Here is a 17,810-nt window from a genome sequence, read left to right as displayed (position 1 = left end):
CTCCCATTATAGAGATGGAACTGAGGTCAAGGGATATTAGTAGATTTGCTCGAAGTTAGGAGAATCTATGTATCTCGACCAGAACCAGCTATATAATTTGCAGGGCCCAATGCAAAATAAAATATGGGGCCCCTTGTTCAACAATTATTAAGAATTTCGAGATAGTGACAGCAAAACATTAAACCAAGCATGGGGCCCTGTGTAACTGCACAAGTTACACACCCTTGGAGCCATCCCTGGTCTTAACTTCTGATTTAGAATTTGTACATCCCAACAGAAGGAAGCACACAGATACTTTCACCCATAACCACCAAAAATTGATAATGGAGATGGGGTTAAAATTAAGTCCTTGACATATATACACTACCCAAATGTAAGGTAGATAGCTAGTGGGAAGCAGCCGCATAGCACAGGGAGATCACCTCGGTGCTTTGTGACCGCCTGGAGGGATGGGATAGGGAGGGTGGGAGGGAGACGCAAGAGGGAAGAGATATGGGAACATATGTATATGTATAACTAATTCACTTTGTTATAAAGCAGAAACTAACACACCTTTGTAAAGCAATTATACCCCAATAAAGATGTAAAAAAATATATATCAATAATAAAAAAAAAGGATAATACCAAAAAAAAAATTAAGTCCTTGACTTTGATACTGCAGTATATGAACTGCCCTTTCTTACAAGAGGGCTTTTGTAAGAGGTTTTAGAATCGTTGCTTTTTGTTCCTTCTTGAATTCAGGCTTTATGGATGATTAGTTGATGATTTTCAACCCTGCAGTTCAAAGCTCTTCTCTCAGTGTTAGTTCTGACATGAATTCCAGCATATTTGAATACGAGACTTTATATAAAGACTTTATATAACTTATATACATAGTGAGTGTATATATACGGTTACTACGAGAAACCTCTTACCCTGGTACTCAATTCCCGATTTTACTTCTTATATTTTCTGAGTGTGAATAGCTGTGCCTTTAAAAACTGATTCATTTCACTAAATAGCATTCCTGAGGTCATGCTGTTCATGGTACCTTGGGTTACAAGTTGTAAATGAACACAAAGGAGAACGAGACTAGTCAACTTTAATTTGTCAGGAGGCAAATTGCTTTTTGTGTTTGCAAAGTCTCGTATTTTAAAAGACTTAAACATTCAATTCATTTGTCATTGAAAGAGAACTTAAAATTTTTTCCTCATTAAAAAAGTGAATGTCGGGCTTCCCTGGTGGCGCAGTGGTTGAGAGTCCGCCTGCCGATGCAGGGGACACGGGTTCGTGCCCGGTCCGGGAAGATCCCACATGCCGCGGAGCGGCTGTGCCCGCGGGCCATGGCCGCTGGGCCTGCGCGGCCGGAGCCTGTGCTCCGCAACGGGAGAGGCCACAACAGTGAGAAGCCCGCGTACCGCAAAAAAAAAAAAAAAAAGTGAATGTCTAACAGGTAGACATAGAGTTTGGGATGGTATAAGGTTGTTGTTAACAGTTGCACATCAGATGAATGATTTGGATTCCAAATGGGTTCCCTTAGCAATATCCAGAAAGATGTCAATAAAAATTTGTTAAAAGATGAAGGAAAAATATGTTACCTGATTTAAAAATATTATACCTTTTATTTTTAAAACAAATATGAACAGAAGTTAAGTCATTTACTTAATATCTGAAACAGGCAAAGAATTCAAAGCTATCTTATATACCTTCATGTTTGTAAAATCTGTTCGTTCATGAGCGATGAACAAGAGGAAATTCACATGTTGGTAGAAGAGAAGATGGGTAAATACAATAACTGAGTGAAAGAAAATTTTTTATGAATATAATTATTAATATGTTAAATATTTGCAGTATGCCATGCACATAAGTGTATGTGTTTAGCCAGAAATGAAATCGCTCATTAAGTTTAATCCCTGGTTGGGGCAGAGGTGTGTGTAGGGGGGGGGGTTCATTTAACGGACTTTTTCCACTCACGTGTTTCAGAATGTGCTGTGAAATATTTAAATTGAATATCATAGAATTTTTTTTAAACTTTCCACAGGTGGAAATTTTCATTTGGCCTTTATGTATTTACCTATGGAGTCCGGTTCCTGAAAAAGGTAGGCTCTGTCAAGTTACTTTATGTAATTCTTATGTAACTGTAAGCCTCTAACTCATTTTTTATGTTGTGGCAGTAGTAGAATTGTAAACAATCATAACACACTTGGTAAGAATTATTTGTACATTTTTCTTTGATTTATAAAAATATTGGCCGTTCATTCTTTGTAGTAAACAACTTTCAGGCATCTGCCGAAAATAACTTTTGAAAATAATTTGTTTTTCCAGTGATAGATGTTACTAAGTCTATTGACCACGCTAGTTGGTTATTTGCTACCTATGGGCATTAGAACCTTATGAAATCCATCTCAGGCTTGGAAAGAATTTAGAGTTTCCACATCACACAACTTGAAAAAATCACTTTTGGCATTTTGTGTTATCACTGTAGCCTTTATCAGTAGAAATTAGAGTTTAGCGTCTTGCAAAGCTACCAACAGGGTCACACCAACTGCCAGTGGAAAATTCAATTCCTTTTATAGACTGTGTTCCCTGGCTGCTGTGTCGCTTTTCTGCATGAACAAAGGCACCTTTACCTATGAAAGCAATTCTTTGAGGGCATCATAGTCTTTTTCTTCTTGATTTCAGTGCTTAATGGCACTAGTAACAAGTTAGGCTGCTTAACTTCAAGTCTCACGAAGACGTTCTCACAGTCATGCCATAGTGAGTTGGGAGAAAATGGGAAATTATTTTTTAAAATGTTTTACGGTATTACCCTTTAAAGTGATATCAGTGTTATCTTTATTTAGCAAAAAAATTTTTTCAAACTGTGGGGCATTGGGCCAAGTGGCACACCTTACTAGTAAATTATCATGTAAATGTTGATATGAAAATTGCAAATACGTTTTCATTTTTCAAGTCTGAGTTGTAAGATATTGTCCGCCCGTGGCAAATTCTATTATAAATAATAGTTGTTTCCCAATATCATATTTTCCTAGAGGAAATAATTCTTTTTACTTGTTGTCTTTTCCTTTAGTAACTGCACTTATTTTTCACTTAATAAGACTACATGGCCCAGAGGTCACTTGAATAGATTTAAAAGAATGAACTTCACTCTGTGAGATTTCTAAGTATGAAGACATTCTCAACTGGGGTAAATAAATGTGGTGGAAAGTGCTTATTTTGGAACCCTACTGTTCTAGTTTTCAGATTTATGTATCTAGGGGAAAAAATAGAAAGAATGGCTGTAGAGCTTTTATGCTTCCAACTTGACTACCTTGGAAGAGGAAATAGCTTTGGATGGAATTTCAGCTGACATGGGAGAGCTGGGCTTCATGGGTATGTCGAGTTGCTAACTGAGGTCATGGTTTGGAATTCACGTCGGGTTCTATTGGTGAAGGGCTTTGATGGTGAGCAAGGAGAGATGGTGAAAGCCAGGAGCACTTCTTTGCTCTTGTGCCTAGATCTGCAGGATGTGGTCTCTTTTAAAAGCTTGCATTCAGCAAGCCTGGCCATCTGTCATCAGAACAGGAAACGCTTTGACACTTAGCTCTGCTTCATTCCGTCCCTACACAGACTGAATGGAACGAGAGTAGTTTTCATCCCCTAGTCCTCCGTGGCTCTGTAGAAGGCAGTAAAAGGGCTTGTCAATAGAATGTTTGCCTGGAAATCATTGTTCCTTAAACTGTAACAGTTTCCTTTCAGCTGCCTCTAGATATAACAAATGCTTAAAAATGAAAGGAGAAATAGATGTTGTTCTTCTTGTTGGATTAATTTGTATTTGGGGTTTCTTCCTTTGATACTCTCTAAGAAGCACTCAGTTTTGGATGAGCTGTACGGTTTAGTGTTTAGTCATACTGCGAGATAGAAAAGTGTACATAGACTCCATATGAGCTAACTGGGAAGGACTTCATAAGCTAGCTTGTCCAGCTCTTTCATTTCACAGCCGAGGAGGCAGAAGTCCAGAGAGGGTAGATGGCATTCCACAGGTCATACAGTGAGTTTATGAAAGGGCTGAATCTCAAGTGAAACGCACACTGCTATCTCTTATTCTAGTACTTTCCCCACTTTACCAGCCCACCTTAACCTCATGACTTCCTTTAGTTAAGTTAGCAAACTTAACCTAATATCGTTGTTGTTTCTGTTTTGAACTTTAAATACTTACCTTAACGGATATTTAAAATATATTTCTGTTAACTTGTTGGAATGGACAATATATTTGCCCGTCTAACCAAAAGGAAAAGAAATTATTATGAAGGCAGCACCAGAAATAGTCCAAACAAGGTAATTCCAATTTTCACAATACCCTGAATGTTTTAAGATAAAATAGCAGGGTAGTGGGGACCAATCTTAAAATATCAAAGGCCACAGCTGCTTCTTATTCCCAGCATCCAAAATGTGGATCATTACATGTGCTGTTAGAAAAATACCTAGGCAACTTGCACTGTCCAATTTTCTTCTGCTTTTAGGTCAAATGAATCTGATGCATCTCATCTTCTAGGGTGTATTAAGTAACCTTAAGTGCCCTTTCTACCCTGAAATTCTGTGCTCCCGTTAAAGAGGTATTTACCAAATGCAAAGTACCACGCACCCATGATAGAGAATCTTAAAAAATAAAAAAACAAATCAATGAATAAAAATTTTTGAAAACCATAGAACTTTAGATGGCAAAGTTATCATGCCTCTCATCGAAATACCTCATTTTATAGACGAGGCTATGAGGTATCAATCTCTAGTATAAGAATAGCTTGAGTTTTCTCTGCCATATTCAAATACATTCAGGCTGAATACTTAAATTTTATTAAACGCTGTTAACCTTTCCAATTTGAATTGGCTTAATCCTGTGGGGAGAACGCATATATTTTCCTGGGTTTACCAAGTCATCGTAGATTTTCAGTGTATATATATGACTGATTTAAGTGCCCTCAGTTTAAAAATATTCTTTGTATTGAGAAATAAGGCAGTTGAGAGTTTTTAAATACATGTAAACTAGGTTTATGTCAGTACACACTTGTGCTGTCTTAGTCTGAGCCCTCTGAGAAACAGACACCAAGAAGAGATTAAATGTGTAAGAAATTGATTAGGGGAAGTGTCTATAAGAGAAAATGGGGAGGGAGTTGGCCAGGAGGCTGGAAGAGCCTTCAGACCACAATGTATTTCTGACTATGTGTGCGGGAGAGAGGGAAAGAAGGAAAGTGTGGGTGAGCCTCTAAGACTGCTTGCTGTGCCTTTCTAAGAAAAATTCAGTCAGGCCACTGGGCAGTCCTGGAGCCACAGTTGATCATCAAAGGAGACCTGTGTCTCCAAGAAATGGGCTTGCTGTAGTATTCCTGTTGTGCTCAGTCATAGGCGCAGCAGGGCCTTCATGCAAATACTGCTGTGGATTTTACTGCACAGCAGCGGGGCCCTGAGTCAGCCACACTCCCACCAGTATGAGATCTAACAGGTGCATGCTCATGGTTGCCATGTGTGCTTAATTTTTAAAATATTCCAGCTTTTCTTCAGAAAGGATACATCATGGAATAAGACCTTATGCCACATAGAAATGGTTTTCATATGCAAGGTATCTAGAAGCATAGAGAAATATTCATCTATTGTCCTTTTTTTAAATTTTATTTTATTATTTTTTAATATGGCAGGTTCTTATTAGTTGTCTATTTCATACATATTAGTGTATACATGTCAATCCCAATCTCCCAATTCATCCCACCACTACCACCCCCACCGCTTTCCCCCCTTGGTGTCCATACATTTGTTCTCTACATCTTTGTCTCTATTTCCGCCTTGCCTTTTTATCATTTTATTTACTGTGTGTTGATTTCCCCTCCATTATGTCATAATTCCTGTAGTTGATGTGTGAATGTATCTTTGGAGCAAGACACAGTCTGACTTCACACATGAGTTGTCTCAGGGTCCCGGGCACTTACCTCCCTCTTGTACTGATCCAGTTTGGGTGATAAGTTATGTGGTCATCCTATGAATAGTTCTATAATAAAGGATGAAATAATTGGCCCCATATTTTCAGACACCCTGTAAAGAAAGCATGTTTGTGTGTCATGTATATGAAATCAACAAAATGTTTTCTGTAGTTTCATGATGACAGATAAGAGGATGAGCCTCATTTATGGTGAGGGGCTAACAGGTGTACACATATGTCGTCTTTGCTTTCTCAGCTCCGAGCCCCCTTTACAGATAGCAGTTAACTCTGATGATGGTAGTAGACCCTAGAAGGCATTGATCTTACAGACATGTCACTGAACTATTAAGTAAAGTCATTGTTGGGTTAGTAGGAAATATTTAAATAGTTGAAAGACATAAGCCTGTCTCAATAGTCTGCTCCTGTAATTGCTGACACAAGTGACCCTTAGCCCCATGAATATGATTAACAGAGACAAGTACTTTCATGGAAGAAGACCCAGAATTACTTCAGGTGCTCTGAAGTCCCAGAGCACAAGGTACTCATACAGAGTAACACATTTTTCTAGGTCTTGAAAGGGACCATATGTCAAGCCTTTAAAAATAGAGTAAGTTATCTCTCATTTACTGTTACCTTTTTTTCTCGTTTGTAGATGGAAGTTTATATTGAGTGGAGTTCTTTGAATACTTTTCTTTGGGTTCCTTTACTTATTTTTTAAACCTATAGTGTCACAGGAAGGTCATTAGATATATGTGCAATTGGGACTTAGGTAAATATTTTTTTCCATGTAATCTACATGTTAGGCTAATATATTTCCAACTTTTTGACCATATGGTGCATTTTATATCATAGTTTTGTACACATGCATGTGTATGATTAAAATAAAGGTTACTCAAAATATATCTATACCTAACCTCTGTATCAGTCGGGGTCCACGTTAGGAGACAGAAACTACAGGAGTGATTCTTGGGGTGACTGTAATGTGAAGAATCATTCACCAAGAGGGAGCCACCAAGACTATGTTACTCAGAGCAATCGATCTGCTGTTTGCTACCTGTCTGCCATGAGATAAGGAGCTTGACTTGAATGTAAATCAACTCACTGCTTCTTTTTTGGAGAGTCTACCTCTGAAGGAAAGTCAGCTGAAATGAACAGCGCTCTTCACGATATAGTTAATTGACATTCTAATGAAACAGTAACAAACGCTTCAAGGACTGGCACTCATCTGCCCACAGCATTTTGATCAGCGCTGCACTGAGGTATCATGGACGTGGTAATGGCAGGAAGAGGCTACGGCTCTGAGGATGGGGGCTTATAGGAAGAGGCTGGAGCTATTGGAACCTAGATGCTCCAAGGAGGAGCCGTGGAGCTGGACAAGAAAGCGCTGACCAGCTGGTATGTCTCAGAAACCACAATGAGGCTGGTTCTGAGAATGAGGAAAAAGGGCAAGCAGCTGCCACCACTGGGATGAACTGTCCCTGCTGGGCTGCAGATGCATTGCTGGAGGGCCCAGTTGGGGTGGGGCTGAGGGAGTGCTGGTAAGAATGGGAAGCAAAACAGAGAGGAGCACATTGGAGCTTCCTCTTGCAGTCTTCCCCCTCCCTCTAGTGCCTTCCTGGAGTCAGAACTCAGCAAGGGACTAGCTCCTTGGAGCCAGCTCAAGTGTCTCCACAAGATCTTTTTTTTTAACATCTTTATTGGAGTATAATTGCTTTACAATGGTGTGTGAGTTTCTTCTGTACAACAAAGTGAATCAGCTATACATATACATATATCCCCATATCTCTTCCCTCTTGCGTCTCCCTCCCTCCCACCCTCCCTATCCCACCCCTCTAGGTGGTCACAAAGCACCGAGCTGATCTCCCTGTGCTATGGAGCTGCTTCCCACTAGCTATCTATTTTACGTTTGGTAGTGTATATATGTCCATGCCACTCTCTCACTTCGTCCCAGCTTCCCCTTCCCCCCACCCTGTGTCCTCAAGTCCATTCGCTACCTCGCGTCTTTATACCTGTCCTGCCCTTAGGTTCTTCAGAACCTTTTTTTTTTTTTTTTTTTAGATTCCTTATATATGTGTTAACATATGGTATTTGTTTTTCTCTTTCTGACTTCACTCTGTATGACAGACTCTAGGTCCATCCACCTCACTACAAATAACTCAATTTCGTTCCTTTTTATGGCTGAGTAATATTCCATTGTATATATGTGCTACATCTTCTTTATCCATTCATCTGTCAGTGGACACTTAGGTTGCTTCTATGTCCTGGCTATTGTAAATAGAGCTGCAATGAACATTGTGGTACATGACTCTTTTTGAATTATGGTTTTCTCAGGGTATATGCCCAGTAGTGGGATTGCTGGGTCATATGGTAGTTCTATTTTTAGTTTTTCAAGGAAGCTCCATACTGTTCTCCATAGTGGCTGTATCAATTTACATTCCCACCAACAGTGCAAGAGGGTTCCCTTTTCTCCACACCCTCTACAGCATTTATTTATTTTTTGACAATGACCATTCTGACTGGTGTGAGGTGATATCTCATTGCAGTTTTGATTTGCATTTCTCTAATGATTAGTGATGTTGAGCTTCCTTTCATGTGCTTATTGGCAATCTGTATATCTTCTTTGGAGAAATGTCTGTTTAGGTCTTCTGCCCAGTTTTGGATTGGGTTGTTTGTTTTTTTGATATTGAGCTGCATGAGCTGCTTGTAAATTTTGGAGATGAATCCTTTGTCAGTTGCTTCATTTGCAAATATTTTCTCCCATTCTGAGGGTTGTCTTTTCGTCTTGTTTTATGTTTTCCTTTGCTATGCAAAAGCTTTTAAGTTTCATTAGTTCCCATTTGTTTATTTTTGTTTTTATTTCCATTTATCTAGGAGGTGGGTCAAAAAGGATCTTGCTGTGATTTATGTCACATAGAGTGTTCTGCCTATGTTTTCCTCTGAGAGTTTTATAGTGTCTGGCCTTAAATTTAGGTCTTTAATCCATTTTGAGTTTATTTTTGTGTATGGTGTTAGGGAGTTTTTCTAATTTCATTCTTTTACGTGAAGCTGTCCAGTTTTCCCAGCACCACATATTGAAGAGACTGTCTTTTCTCCATTGTATATTCTTGCCTCCTTTTTCAAAAATATGGTGACCATATGTGTGTGGGTTTATCTCTGGGCTTTCTATCCTGTTCCATTGGTCCATTGGTCTATGGCCAGTACCATACTGTCTTGATTACTGTAGCTTTGTAGTGTAGTCTGAAGTCTGTGAGCCTGATTCCTCCAGCTCCGTTTTTCATTCTCAAGATTGCTTTGGCTATTCGGGGTCTTTTGTGTTTCCATACAAATTGTGAACTTTTTTGTTCTAGTTCTGTGAAAAATGTCATTGGTTGTTTGATGGGGATTGCACTGAATCTGTAGATTGCTTTGGGTAGTATAGTCATTTTCACAATGTTGATTCTTCCAGTCCAAAAACATGGTATGTCTCTCCATCTGTTTGTATCATCTTTAATTTCTTTCATCAGTGTCTTATAGTTTTCTGCATACAGGCCTTTTGTCTCCCTAGGTAGGTATATTCCTAGGTATTTTATTCTTTTTGTTGCAATGGTAAATGGGAGTGTGTCCTTAATTTCTCATCATTAGTGTATAGGAATGTAAGAGATTTATGTGCATTAATTTTGTATCCTGCTGCTTTACCAAATTCATTGGTTAGCTCTAGTAGTTTTTTGGTAGCATCGTTAGGATTCTCTATGTATAGTATCATGTCATCTGCAAACAGTGACAGCTTTACTTCTTCTTTTCTGATTTGGACTCCTTTTATTTTTCTTCTCTGATTGCTGTGGCTAAAACTTCCAAAACTATGTTGAATAACAGTGGTGAGAGTGGACAACCTTTTCTTATTCCTGATATTAGAGGAAATGGTTTCAGTTTTTCACCATTGAGGCCGATGGTGGCTGTGAGTTTGTCATATATGGCATTTATTATGTTGAGGTAAGTTTCCCCTATGCCTACTTTCTGGAGGGTTTTTATCATAAATGGGTGTTGAATTTTGTCAAAAGCTTTTTCTGCTTCTATTGAGATGTATCCACAATATCTTAATAACTAGCCCAAACTTCCCATTATGCTGCATTCTGTGATGTACTCTGACAACTTAACTGTAATTTATTGTATTACATTTTAAAGCTATGCAAATCGCCACTTATTATGTTAACTTCATAGCTAACTAGGGGTGAAAACACTTTTGATGAATTGACTTGCCTGAGGCAAAAATCGCAGCCAGTCTTGTGGTCTTTAAAATTTCTAGGTTGGTTAAAAAAAAAAAAAGTATTAGCAAACAAGTTTCAAAAATCTAGCAGTTCAAGGAATATTTTAAATTTTTATTAGTAAATTTACCTAACTAAGAAATACAAGTCATATCACTATGGGAGAACATTAAGTTAGAGGTCAGGATTGAAGTTTCAGTCTCTGTTCTGCCTGTTGTGCTTAATAGGACCTTTGCTCCCTGAAACCTCATTTTTTTCATGTGTGAAATGGGAAGATGATGCTTGCCCTGGCTTCCTCGGCTTGTGTGTAGGAGTGCTGTGAAACTATACTGTACTTGGAAAATGTAAGGCATAACACTAATTAGTACTGATTTAGAGGGGGCTCTGTTGAGAACAATGAATGCCTGTGTGTCCTGCAGTGCTTTGACATGAAGCTTTTAAATATTGTGCTGCTGGCGCCACCTGGTCCAGTGAGATCCTTTGTCATGACCATGCTTTGATGCTTGCAAATAAGTAAATGTGCTTCCTGGAATGGAAATTGTCTGGCGTGACCTGAGGAAATTGTCCTTCAAGGCTTCTCCTTACTGTATCTGCCTTTTCCCCTTCTACCTACATCTATCCTCTTGAATATTTTTTGATTCCGTCATACCTTTCCTTTGCCCTTCTGTGTTGACTTGTGGCTGGTATCCTATCTGAAGGGAACATCCTGAGGCCAGGGAGAAACTGAGGATAATGTGATTCAGTGAGGACACTGAAGAAGGAGCCAGAAGACCTGGCATTAATCAGTTTTGCAACCTTAGGCAAGTTAGTCTCTCTGGGAGTGAATCGCTACATCTCTAAAATCAGTAATGTAGACTACGTAACTATTTTTATTATTTTTCATTTGAGTATTTTTTAATATATATATAATGTAACATTTAAAAAACTCTTACCCCATAATTCAGTGAAGATTTGAAATAGCTGATCATATGGCAAGCTGGTACCTGTTTAGAAAGCAAAATAGCGATATAGAAGAATCACCTTAAGTATGTTCATATACTGTGACTCAGCAATTCAACTCCTATGAATTATCCTGAGGAACAAATTATATGGAAGCAAAAAATATACATGTATAAAGTTATTATTGCAACTTAAAGAAATGCATATGTATATATATACAGATACATTTGCATGCAAATTATAGCAAATCCAAAATAGAATGTAAAACAGTCCTAATGTCTAATATTAGAATTGTTTAAATTGTTATCAAAGTGGCAAAATAGCATGCAACTACTTAAAAATAATAACTAAAAATTACTATATTATTTATAGTTCTAGTAAAATATTTAGTAGAACTTTACATGAAAATGAGTAACAAACTCATTTGTACATTTTGCTGTGATAATCATATATATATAGCAAATGGAATGTAATAGGTAAAAATGTTAAGATTCCTTTTAGAGAGGAACTGTGGATGGTTAATTTTTTTCAAATATCTTTATTAGTTTCTTTTTTATTAAAAAAGTTAACCCTGGGCTTCCCTGGTGGCGCAGTGGTTGAGAGTCCGCCTGCCGATGAAGGGGACACGGGTTCATGCCTCGGTTCGGGAAGATCCCGCGTGCCGCGGAGTGTCTGGGCCCGTGAGCCATGGCCGCTGAGCCTGCACGTCCGGAGCCTGTGCTCCGCAATGGGAGGGGCCACAGCAGCGAGAGGCCCCCATACCGCAAAAAAAAAAAAAAAAAAGTTAACCCTAAGATGTAGGAATTAGGGTGGAAATGATTATGCATAATTTATGAAATTGTGGGTTATGAGAGAGTTTGTAGTTGTAACTTTTAAAAAGGAGAACTTTTGTTTAAGTTGAATTTCATTTAAGTGGCAAAGACATACAGAAGTTTCATCAAAAAGACTCCATCTGTTCCCATTTGCCTAGTCCTCACAGCCCTAATCCCTGGATTTTCTCTTCGGGGTTCCCTGAGCTCTTATTGCCCAGAATGCCCCAGAATGGCCCTAGCATAGACTTTCTAAGGAACTTTTTTAGTCTCCAGTGGGATTCTGGTAAGATTTAAGCTCTTTTTCAGATTTACATGGCCTATATTAGATAATAACCTGGAATTCTTCTCCGTATAGTACTTTAAAAAACTTCTCTCGCAGTGAAAGTCCCACCTCCTTTGGAGTGGGGTAGTGCCTTGAAAACACTCTTGGCTTAGTGCATAGCCAGCATGAAATTTTGCATCACTGATAATAATCATCATAATGATAGCTATACTGTGCTGAGCACTCACTGTGGGCCAGGCATTAGGTTGATCACTTAGCATTCATTTCTCATGTGTTATACAGTGTGACTTCTCATCCTTATGCATGAAGAAACCAAGACTAACAAAGGTTCAGTAATGTGTCCGAGGTCACATAGCTAGTCAGTGGCAGGGCTGAGATTTAAATCCAGGTATATTTGGCCATATAGTCTACTTGTATCCAGGCTTAATTACTCACTGAGTAGATCTTCTGGGTTGACGAGGATTAACCAGTGACCAAGGAAAAGCAAAGGCTCCGTCTTTGAACTGTATTCATATTCAGAGCACAGAGTTAAATTTAGCGATTACATTCAGAAGGTCCAAATTAAGCATCATATTTGCTTCATTTTTCTGCTTTCAAATGAACTCACTTCGGCAAAGTCAAGAATTGGTGGCTTGCTGTATTCTTAGTATTTTTGGATCTTATTAGAAACTGTCTACTAATTTTCCAACTGGGTGTAGTTGTCCCTTTTTATACAAACAAATAATGTAATTATGCCATAGAATTTATTCTCTCCCTTTATGATGCTTAGTTTCTGCAATGTGACTAGCAAACTGTTAATACACTATTCATAGTAAGAACTTGGTTGGGACAACTCAGTGTTTTCTGTAGCTTGGGAAATGTGAAATTGTTCATTACCTAGAATAAATTAAAACTTGTTCAGATGATAAAACCATTTCATCAGCCCTGAGGTTATAGCTTATAGCTTTTAATTTAATGAGATGGCAGTAGTTTGATTTTGGTTGTGTAAACTTTCCGTCAAGAGCATCAAGAAGCCTTTTACCCACGTTTTCGCTTTGTGTTCAGGCTTTGTCTTGAGAGAAGGTCATTTCACACCCAAAGCTTTCTTCAGGCGGTGAGGTAGAAAGATTTCAGGACTTGCAGGAGTTCATGAAGCTGATGTGGGAGGAGGTGCTTGTGTGGATTCCCAAGTACAAGTGGCGACTGCTGCCCTACTAAGTGATACTTGCTCTTAGGTAGTTATTTATACAAGGGTTTGTAGACTTGGTGCCTGGTCAAACCATGAATCTTATCTTTTCAGCTCCCACAATAAAATACCAACTTTTCAGAAACTCTAGAAGTAAAGGAAAAACTAATTCATAGTTCAGAGGCTACTAAAATAACCCTGATTTAAATATGACGTTCATTATTAGACAGTCCCCTAAAGGCATAGACTTAAACTTCTCAAAAAGTTTAGAGCTGAACTTGACTATGAAACACATTGGTCCTCATTTATATGATGTAACAGAGCTAGTGCTACAGGCTTCCTTTGGCTGAGGGCAGTGGCTGAGAATTGGATTGCATTGCTGTTCCTCTCCTGTTTCTATGGAGAATAGAAATCTAGTCACTCTCAGAGGAGTTCAGGTAATTTGGTACGAAATATTGATCCATGTATCAAAATCTGTATGTGCACATTCACTCTGCATTAGCTGAAGCCTCAGCTGACACTTAAAGGAAAATTCTTTACTGAATTCAAAAAAGAAAGCATTCTTCTTTTTAAGGTTTGTTTTACTAAAATTTGAGAGCTAATGGCTTTCACATACAACGGTCATCATAATAAAACATTTTCCTCATCAACCGTAATGAAACAAACCAGATGTTCTTTGCTTAAAAACAACAGCTTTCTGGGAGAAGTAATGAGATGTTCTACTTCTGCAACTGGTGTTTTGTCTCTTCGGGGAAGACCCAGTCTTGGCTGTGAGAGGTGGGGTGAGGGTACTTAGGACAAGGACATGGAGCAGAGCAGCAGGCACTCCGAGCTGACCGGCTCATGCTCTAATTATAGCTGCACGTGCGGCTCTGAGAAACTGGCTCAAGGAACATCTGGATACTGGCTCAGCTACAGTTTTCTGTAAGGTGGGACAAATGGCTTAGGGTTTTGTTTGGTTTTTGCCGCCTTCTCCTTTATTAATGCACGTGAGACTAGGCCTCCCTGCTAGAGGCCATTGCCGTCGTTGTTTTAGGAATTTTTGAGCAGCAGTCTGGTGATACCAGTCACCTCGGAATGACTTTTCCAAAGCACAGGGAAGATGGCCATTTTGTCCTCAAGGAATTCAGGCTTCTGTAAGGCGGTGAACAGTGGAAGGAATAAAATAATTTTTTCAGGCAGAATGAATCTGTAGTGACAGAGGTAATTGTATGGGAGTGGGCAGGAGAGAGCCTGCTGGAGTGGTAAAAATCTTCTAGATCTTGCTCTGGGGGGTGGTGACATAGGTGTCTATGTCCTGACTATGTAGACAGGTGATGTTAAGTGTATACACATATAGACATATGTCAAGTTTCTGTACACTTAGGTTTGTGCGCTCTAACTGTATGTCAGTTACACTTCAATAAGAAAACTTAATAATGGTGTCTGGTCATCCTGTAGCTGCCATATAAAGCAGCCACTGCATGTTGCTGACTGCAAATGTGGGCACAAGGCATTTGAGGATCAAAAGATGTTATTTAAAGGCCTCTTCCAAGAGCTTCTGCCTATTACTGATGGGAGATACTGATCTCTGTTCATTTGTTCATTCTTTCATTCAGTATCTGTTGAGTACCTACCTATGACAAGGAATATGCTAAGCCTCATGGATAAAACAGCAAGGCAGTCTGGGTCCCTGAGCAATATTATTACTGTTCTTCCCTTCTCTGGGATCATCAATGACATAGGAATTTAATTCAACTTAGCTAACATTTATTAAACGTCTACTCTGCCAAGACATAGTGGCAGGTGGAAGAGGAGAGGGAAGGAATAATCCCTGTCTTCCAGGATGTTATAGGAATGGTAGAGGAGTTATAGTATGGTAGAAGAGTTAAGAGTTCTCTTTAAATACTTACGATATGAGACTTTGCGATAAATGATAGAAGTACAGAGTTCTGTCTGAGCACGGGAAAGGGATCCAATTAAGGGAATTGAAGAAAACTACAGAGAAATAGGATTTAGTCTGAGCCCTAATGAATGGGTTGCCATTGACAGGGGGGTTAGTGAAAGCATTCTTAGGCGGAGAGAACAGAGTGGGAAAACTGGAAAAAACAAAACAAAACAGGGTCTGTTTGAGACTACATGATGGAGAAATTGGGAAATAAAACTGGTAATGTGTTTGGGGAGGACTTGACTGTTGTTTTAAAGAGACTGGCCTTTACAGCTGAAGAGCGCTTAGTTCTTCTCCGTGTCTTCATTGTAAAGAGACCTGGTGTTTGTGTGGAAGGGGCATCCGGCCTCCCCGCTGACCCGATCTACGGCCTCTCATCTTAGTAACACGTGACGCTACCTCTTCCTCATGTCTTCTTCGTGTTCCCTCCCCTTCTCTTCCACATACCCCAAGGGGTGAATGAATGGAGTGGGGAACTCTAAGGATAATGGTGGAGAGTCGGTTCAGTTACCTTCACCCTCCCAGACTCATCCATCTATGAATGGCAGTGAAATTATATCCTTAACCCTCTCCAGCAGAGCCTAACCAGACACTGACATTACTAGTCCTTCCATTACTGATCTAACCCTCTGCAAGCAACATGATTGCTCAAACCACTCGTCTTCCCCTGTAGTCCCACTTCACCCCTCTCTGCCCAACTTGCTCACTGTCAGATTCCAGGGAGGTATCCTACCTATTGGAGTATCATCTCCTTTTAGACATTTCTTTCAATTAAACTGATTTTAATCAGTTTAACTGATTTATTCTCATTTATTTCTTATTTTATTTTCATACAGTTATTTTTCATTGAAGTATGATTGACGTATTAAAAGTCTGTACATATTTAATGTATACATCTTGATAAGTTTGAAGATAAGTATATACCCATGAAATGTCACCATATACAGTGTCCTAAACTTATCTACCACCTCTAGAAGTTTCCTCCTTCCCCCCCCTTTTTTTATAAGGACATTTGACATAAGACCTACTCTCTGAAATAATTTAAGTATAAAATATAGTACTGCTAGCTCTGTGTACTATGCTCTGCAGTAGATCTCTAAGACTTATTCATCTTGCATAAGTGAAACTATGTACCCCTCTCTAATTTCTCCTCCCCGCAGCCCCTGGTAATCATCATTTTCTCTGCTTCGGTGAGTTTGACTATTGTAGATTCCTGGTAAAAGTGAGATCATGTAGTATTTATTCTTCGGTGTCTGGCTTATTTCCCTTAGCCTAATGTCTTCTAGTTCATACGTACTGTCGAAAATTGCAGGATTTCCTTCTTTTTTTAAGGCTCCAGTGATATTGCCTTGTATCTATATACATTTTCTTCATCTGTTCACCTGTCAGTAGATATTCGTTTCCTATTTTCTATTTCTTTTGCAATTTTGAATAATGCTGCAGTGAGCATGAATATGCAGATATCTCTTTGAGGTCCTGATTTCAATTATTTTGGGTATATACCCGGAAGTGGGATTGCTGGATCATATGATGTTTTTGAGGAATCTCCATACTTTTGTCCATAGTAGCTGTACCAGTTTACATTTCCACCAGCAGTGCACAAGGGTCCCCCTTTTTCCACATCCTTGCCTATTAGGACGGTTATTATCAGAAAAACAAAAGATCTTTTGTTTTTCTGATAATAACCGTCCTAATAGGTGTGAAGTGATACCCCATTGTGGTTTTGATTTGCATTTTCCTCATGATTAGTGATATTAAGCACCTTTTCATATACCTGTTGGCTACTTGTGTGTCCTCTTAAGAGAAATGTCTATTCAGGTCTTTTGCCCATTTTTGAATAGAGTTTTTTGCTAATTGAGTTGCAGGGGAGTTCCTTATGTATTTTGGATTTTAACCCTTTATTTATTAGATGTGTGATTTACAAATACTTTCTCCCATTCCGTAGGTTGCCTTTTTCACTTTGCTGATTGCTTCCTCTGTTGTGCAGAAGCTTTTTAGTTTGATGTCGTTCCATTTGTCTATTTTTGCTTTTATTGCCTGTGCTTTTGGTGTCGTAACCAAGAAATCATTGCCAAGGCTAGAATTAAGAAGCTTTGCCTTGGATTTTCTTCTAGGAGTTTTACAGTTTCAGGTCTTACGTTTAAAGCTTTAATCCATTTTGATTTTTGTGATGATATAAGGTAAGAATCCAGTTTCATTCTTTTGCATGTGGATATTTGGTTGTCCCAGCACAATTTATTGAAGAGACTATTCTTTCCCCATTGTGTATTCTTGCCTCCCTTGGTTTATTTTTGAGGTTTCTGCCCTAGCTTCCCATAGAGACTGCACTGAACAGACTCCCCAGCTTTTCCTCTGGTTATCAGCACCTCTGACAAAGGCAAACAGGACAAAAAACTGTCCCGTAGTCTCTGTGTTTTTCCACTGCTCTAACCGCTTTTGTCTTACTCTGGCTGGTCACATTGCTACCACTGGGTTTACTTTTGTAGCATCACTTAGAATGACCTTCCTCATCCT

The 17,810-nt window shown here is 39.0% G+C and overlaps 1 protein-coding gene across 2 annotated transcripts in view; it reads left to right on the top strand.

The window, feature by feature from the left end:
• The window catches only part of CERS6 (ceramide synthase 6), a 317,168-nt gene that overhangs the window by 176,195 nt on the left and 123,163 nt on the right, over positions 1 to 17,810 (top strand). For both annotated transcript variants that reach the window (XM_029225099.1, XM_029225098.1), the window contains exon 4: positions 2,021 to 2,078. In XM_029225099.1, the coding sequence (XP_029080932.1) occupies positions 2,021 to 2,078 (58 nt within the window). The remainder of the gene's footprint in view (positions 1 to 2,020; positions 2,079 to 17,810) is intronic.

Source organism: Monodon monoceros, unplaced genomic scaffold (genome assembly GCF_005190385.1).
Source record: "Monodon monoceros isolate NGI ecotype Baffin Bay Population unplaced genomic scaffold, NGI_Narwhal_1 Super_Scaffold_16, whole genome shotgun sequence".
NCBI classification, from domain to species: Eukaryota; Metazoa; Chordata; class Mammalia; order Artiodactyla; family Monodontidae; genus Monodon; species Monodon monoceros.
Note: the sequence above shows the minus strand (reverse complement) of the source record. Positions and strands in the feature narration are given on the sequence as shown.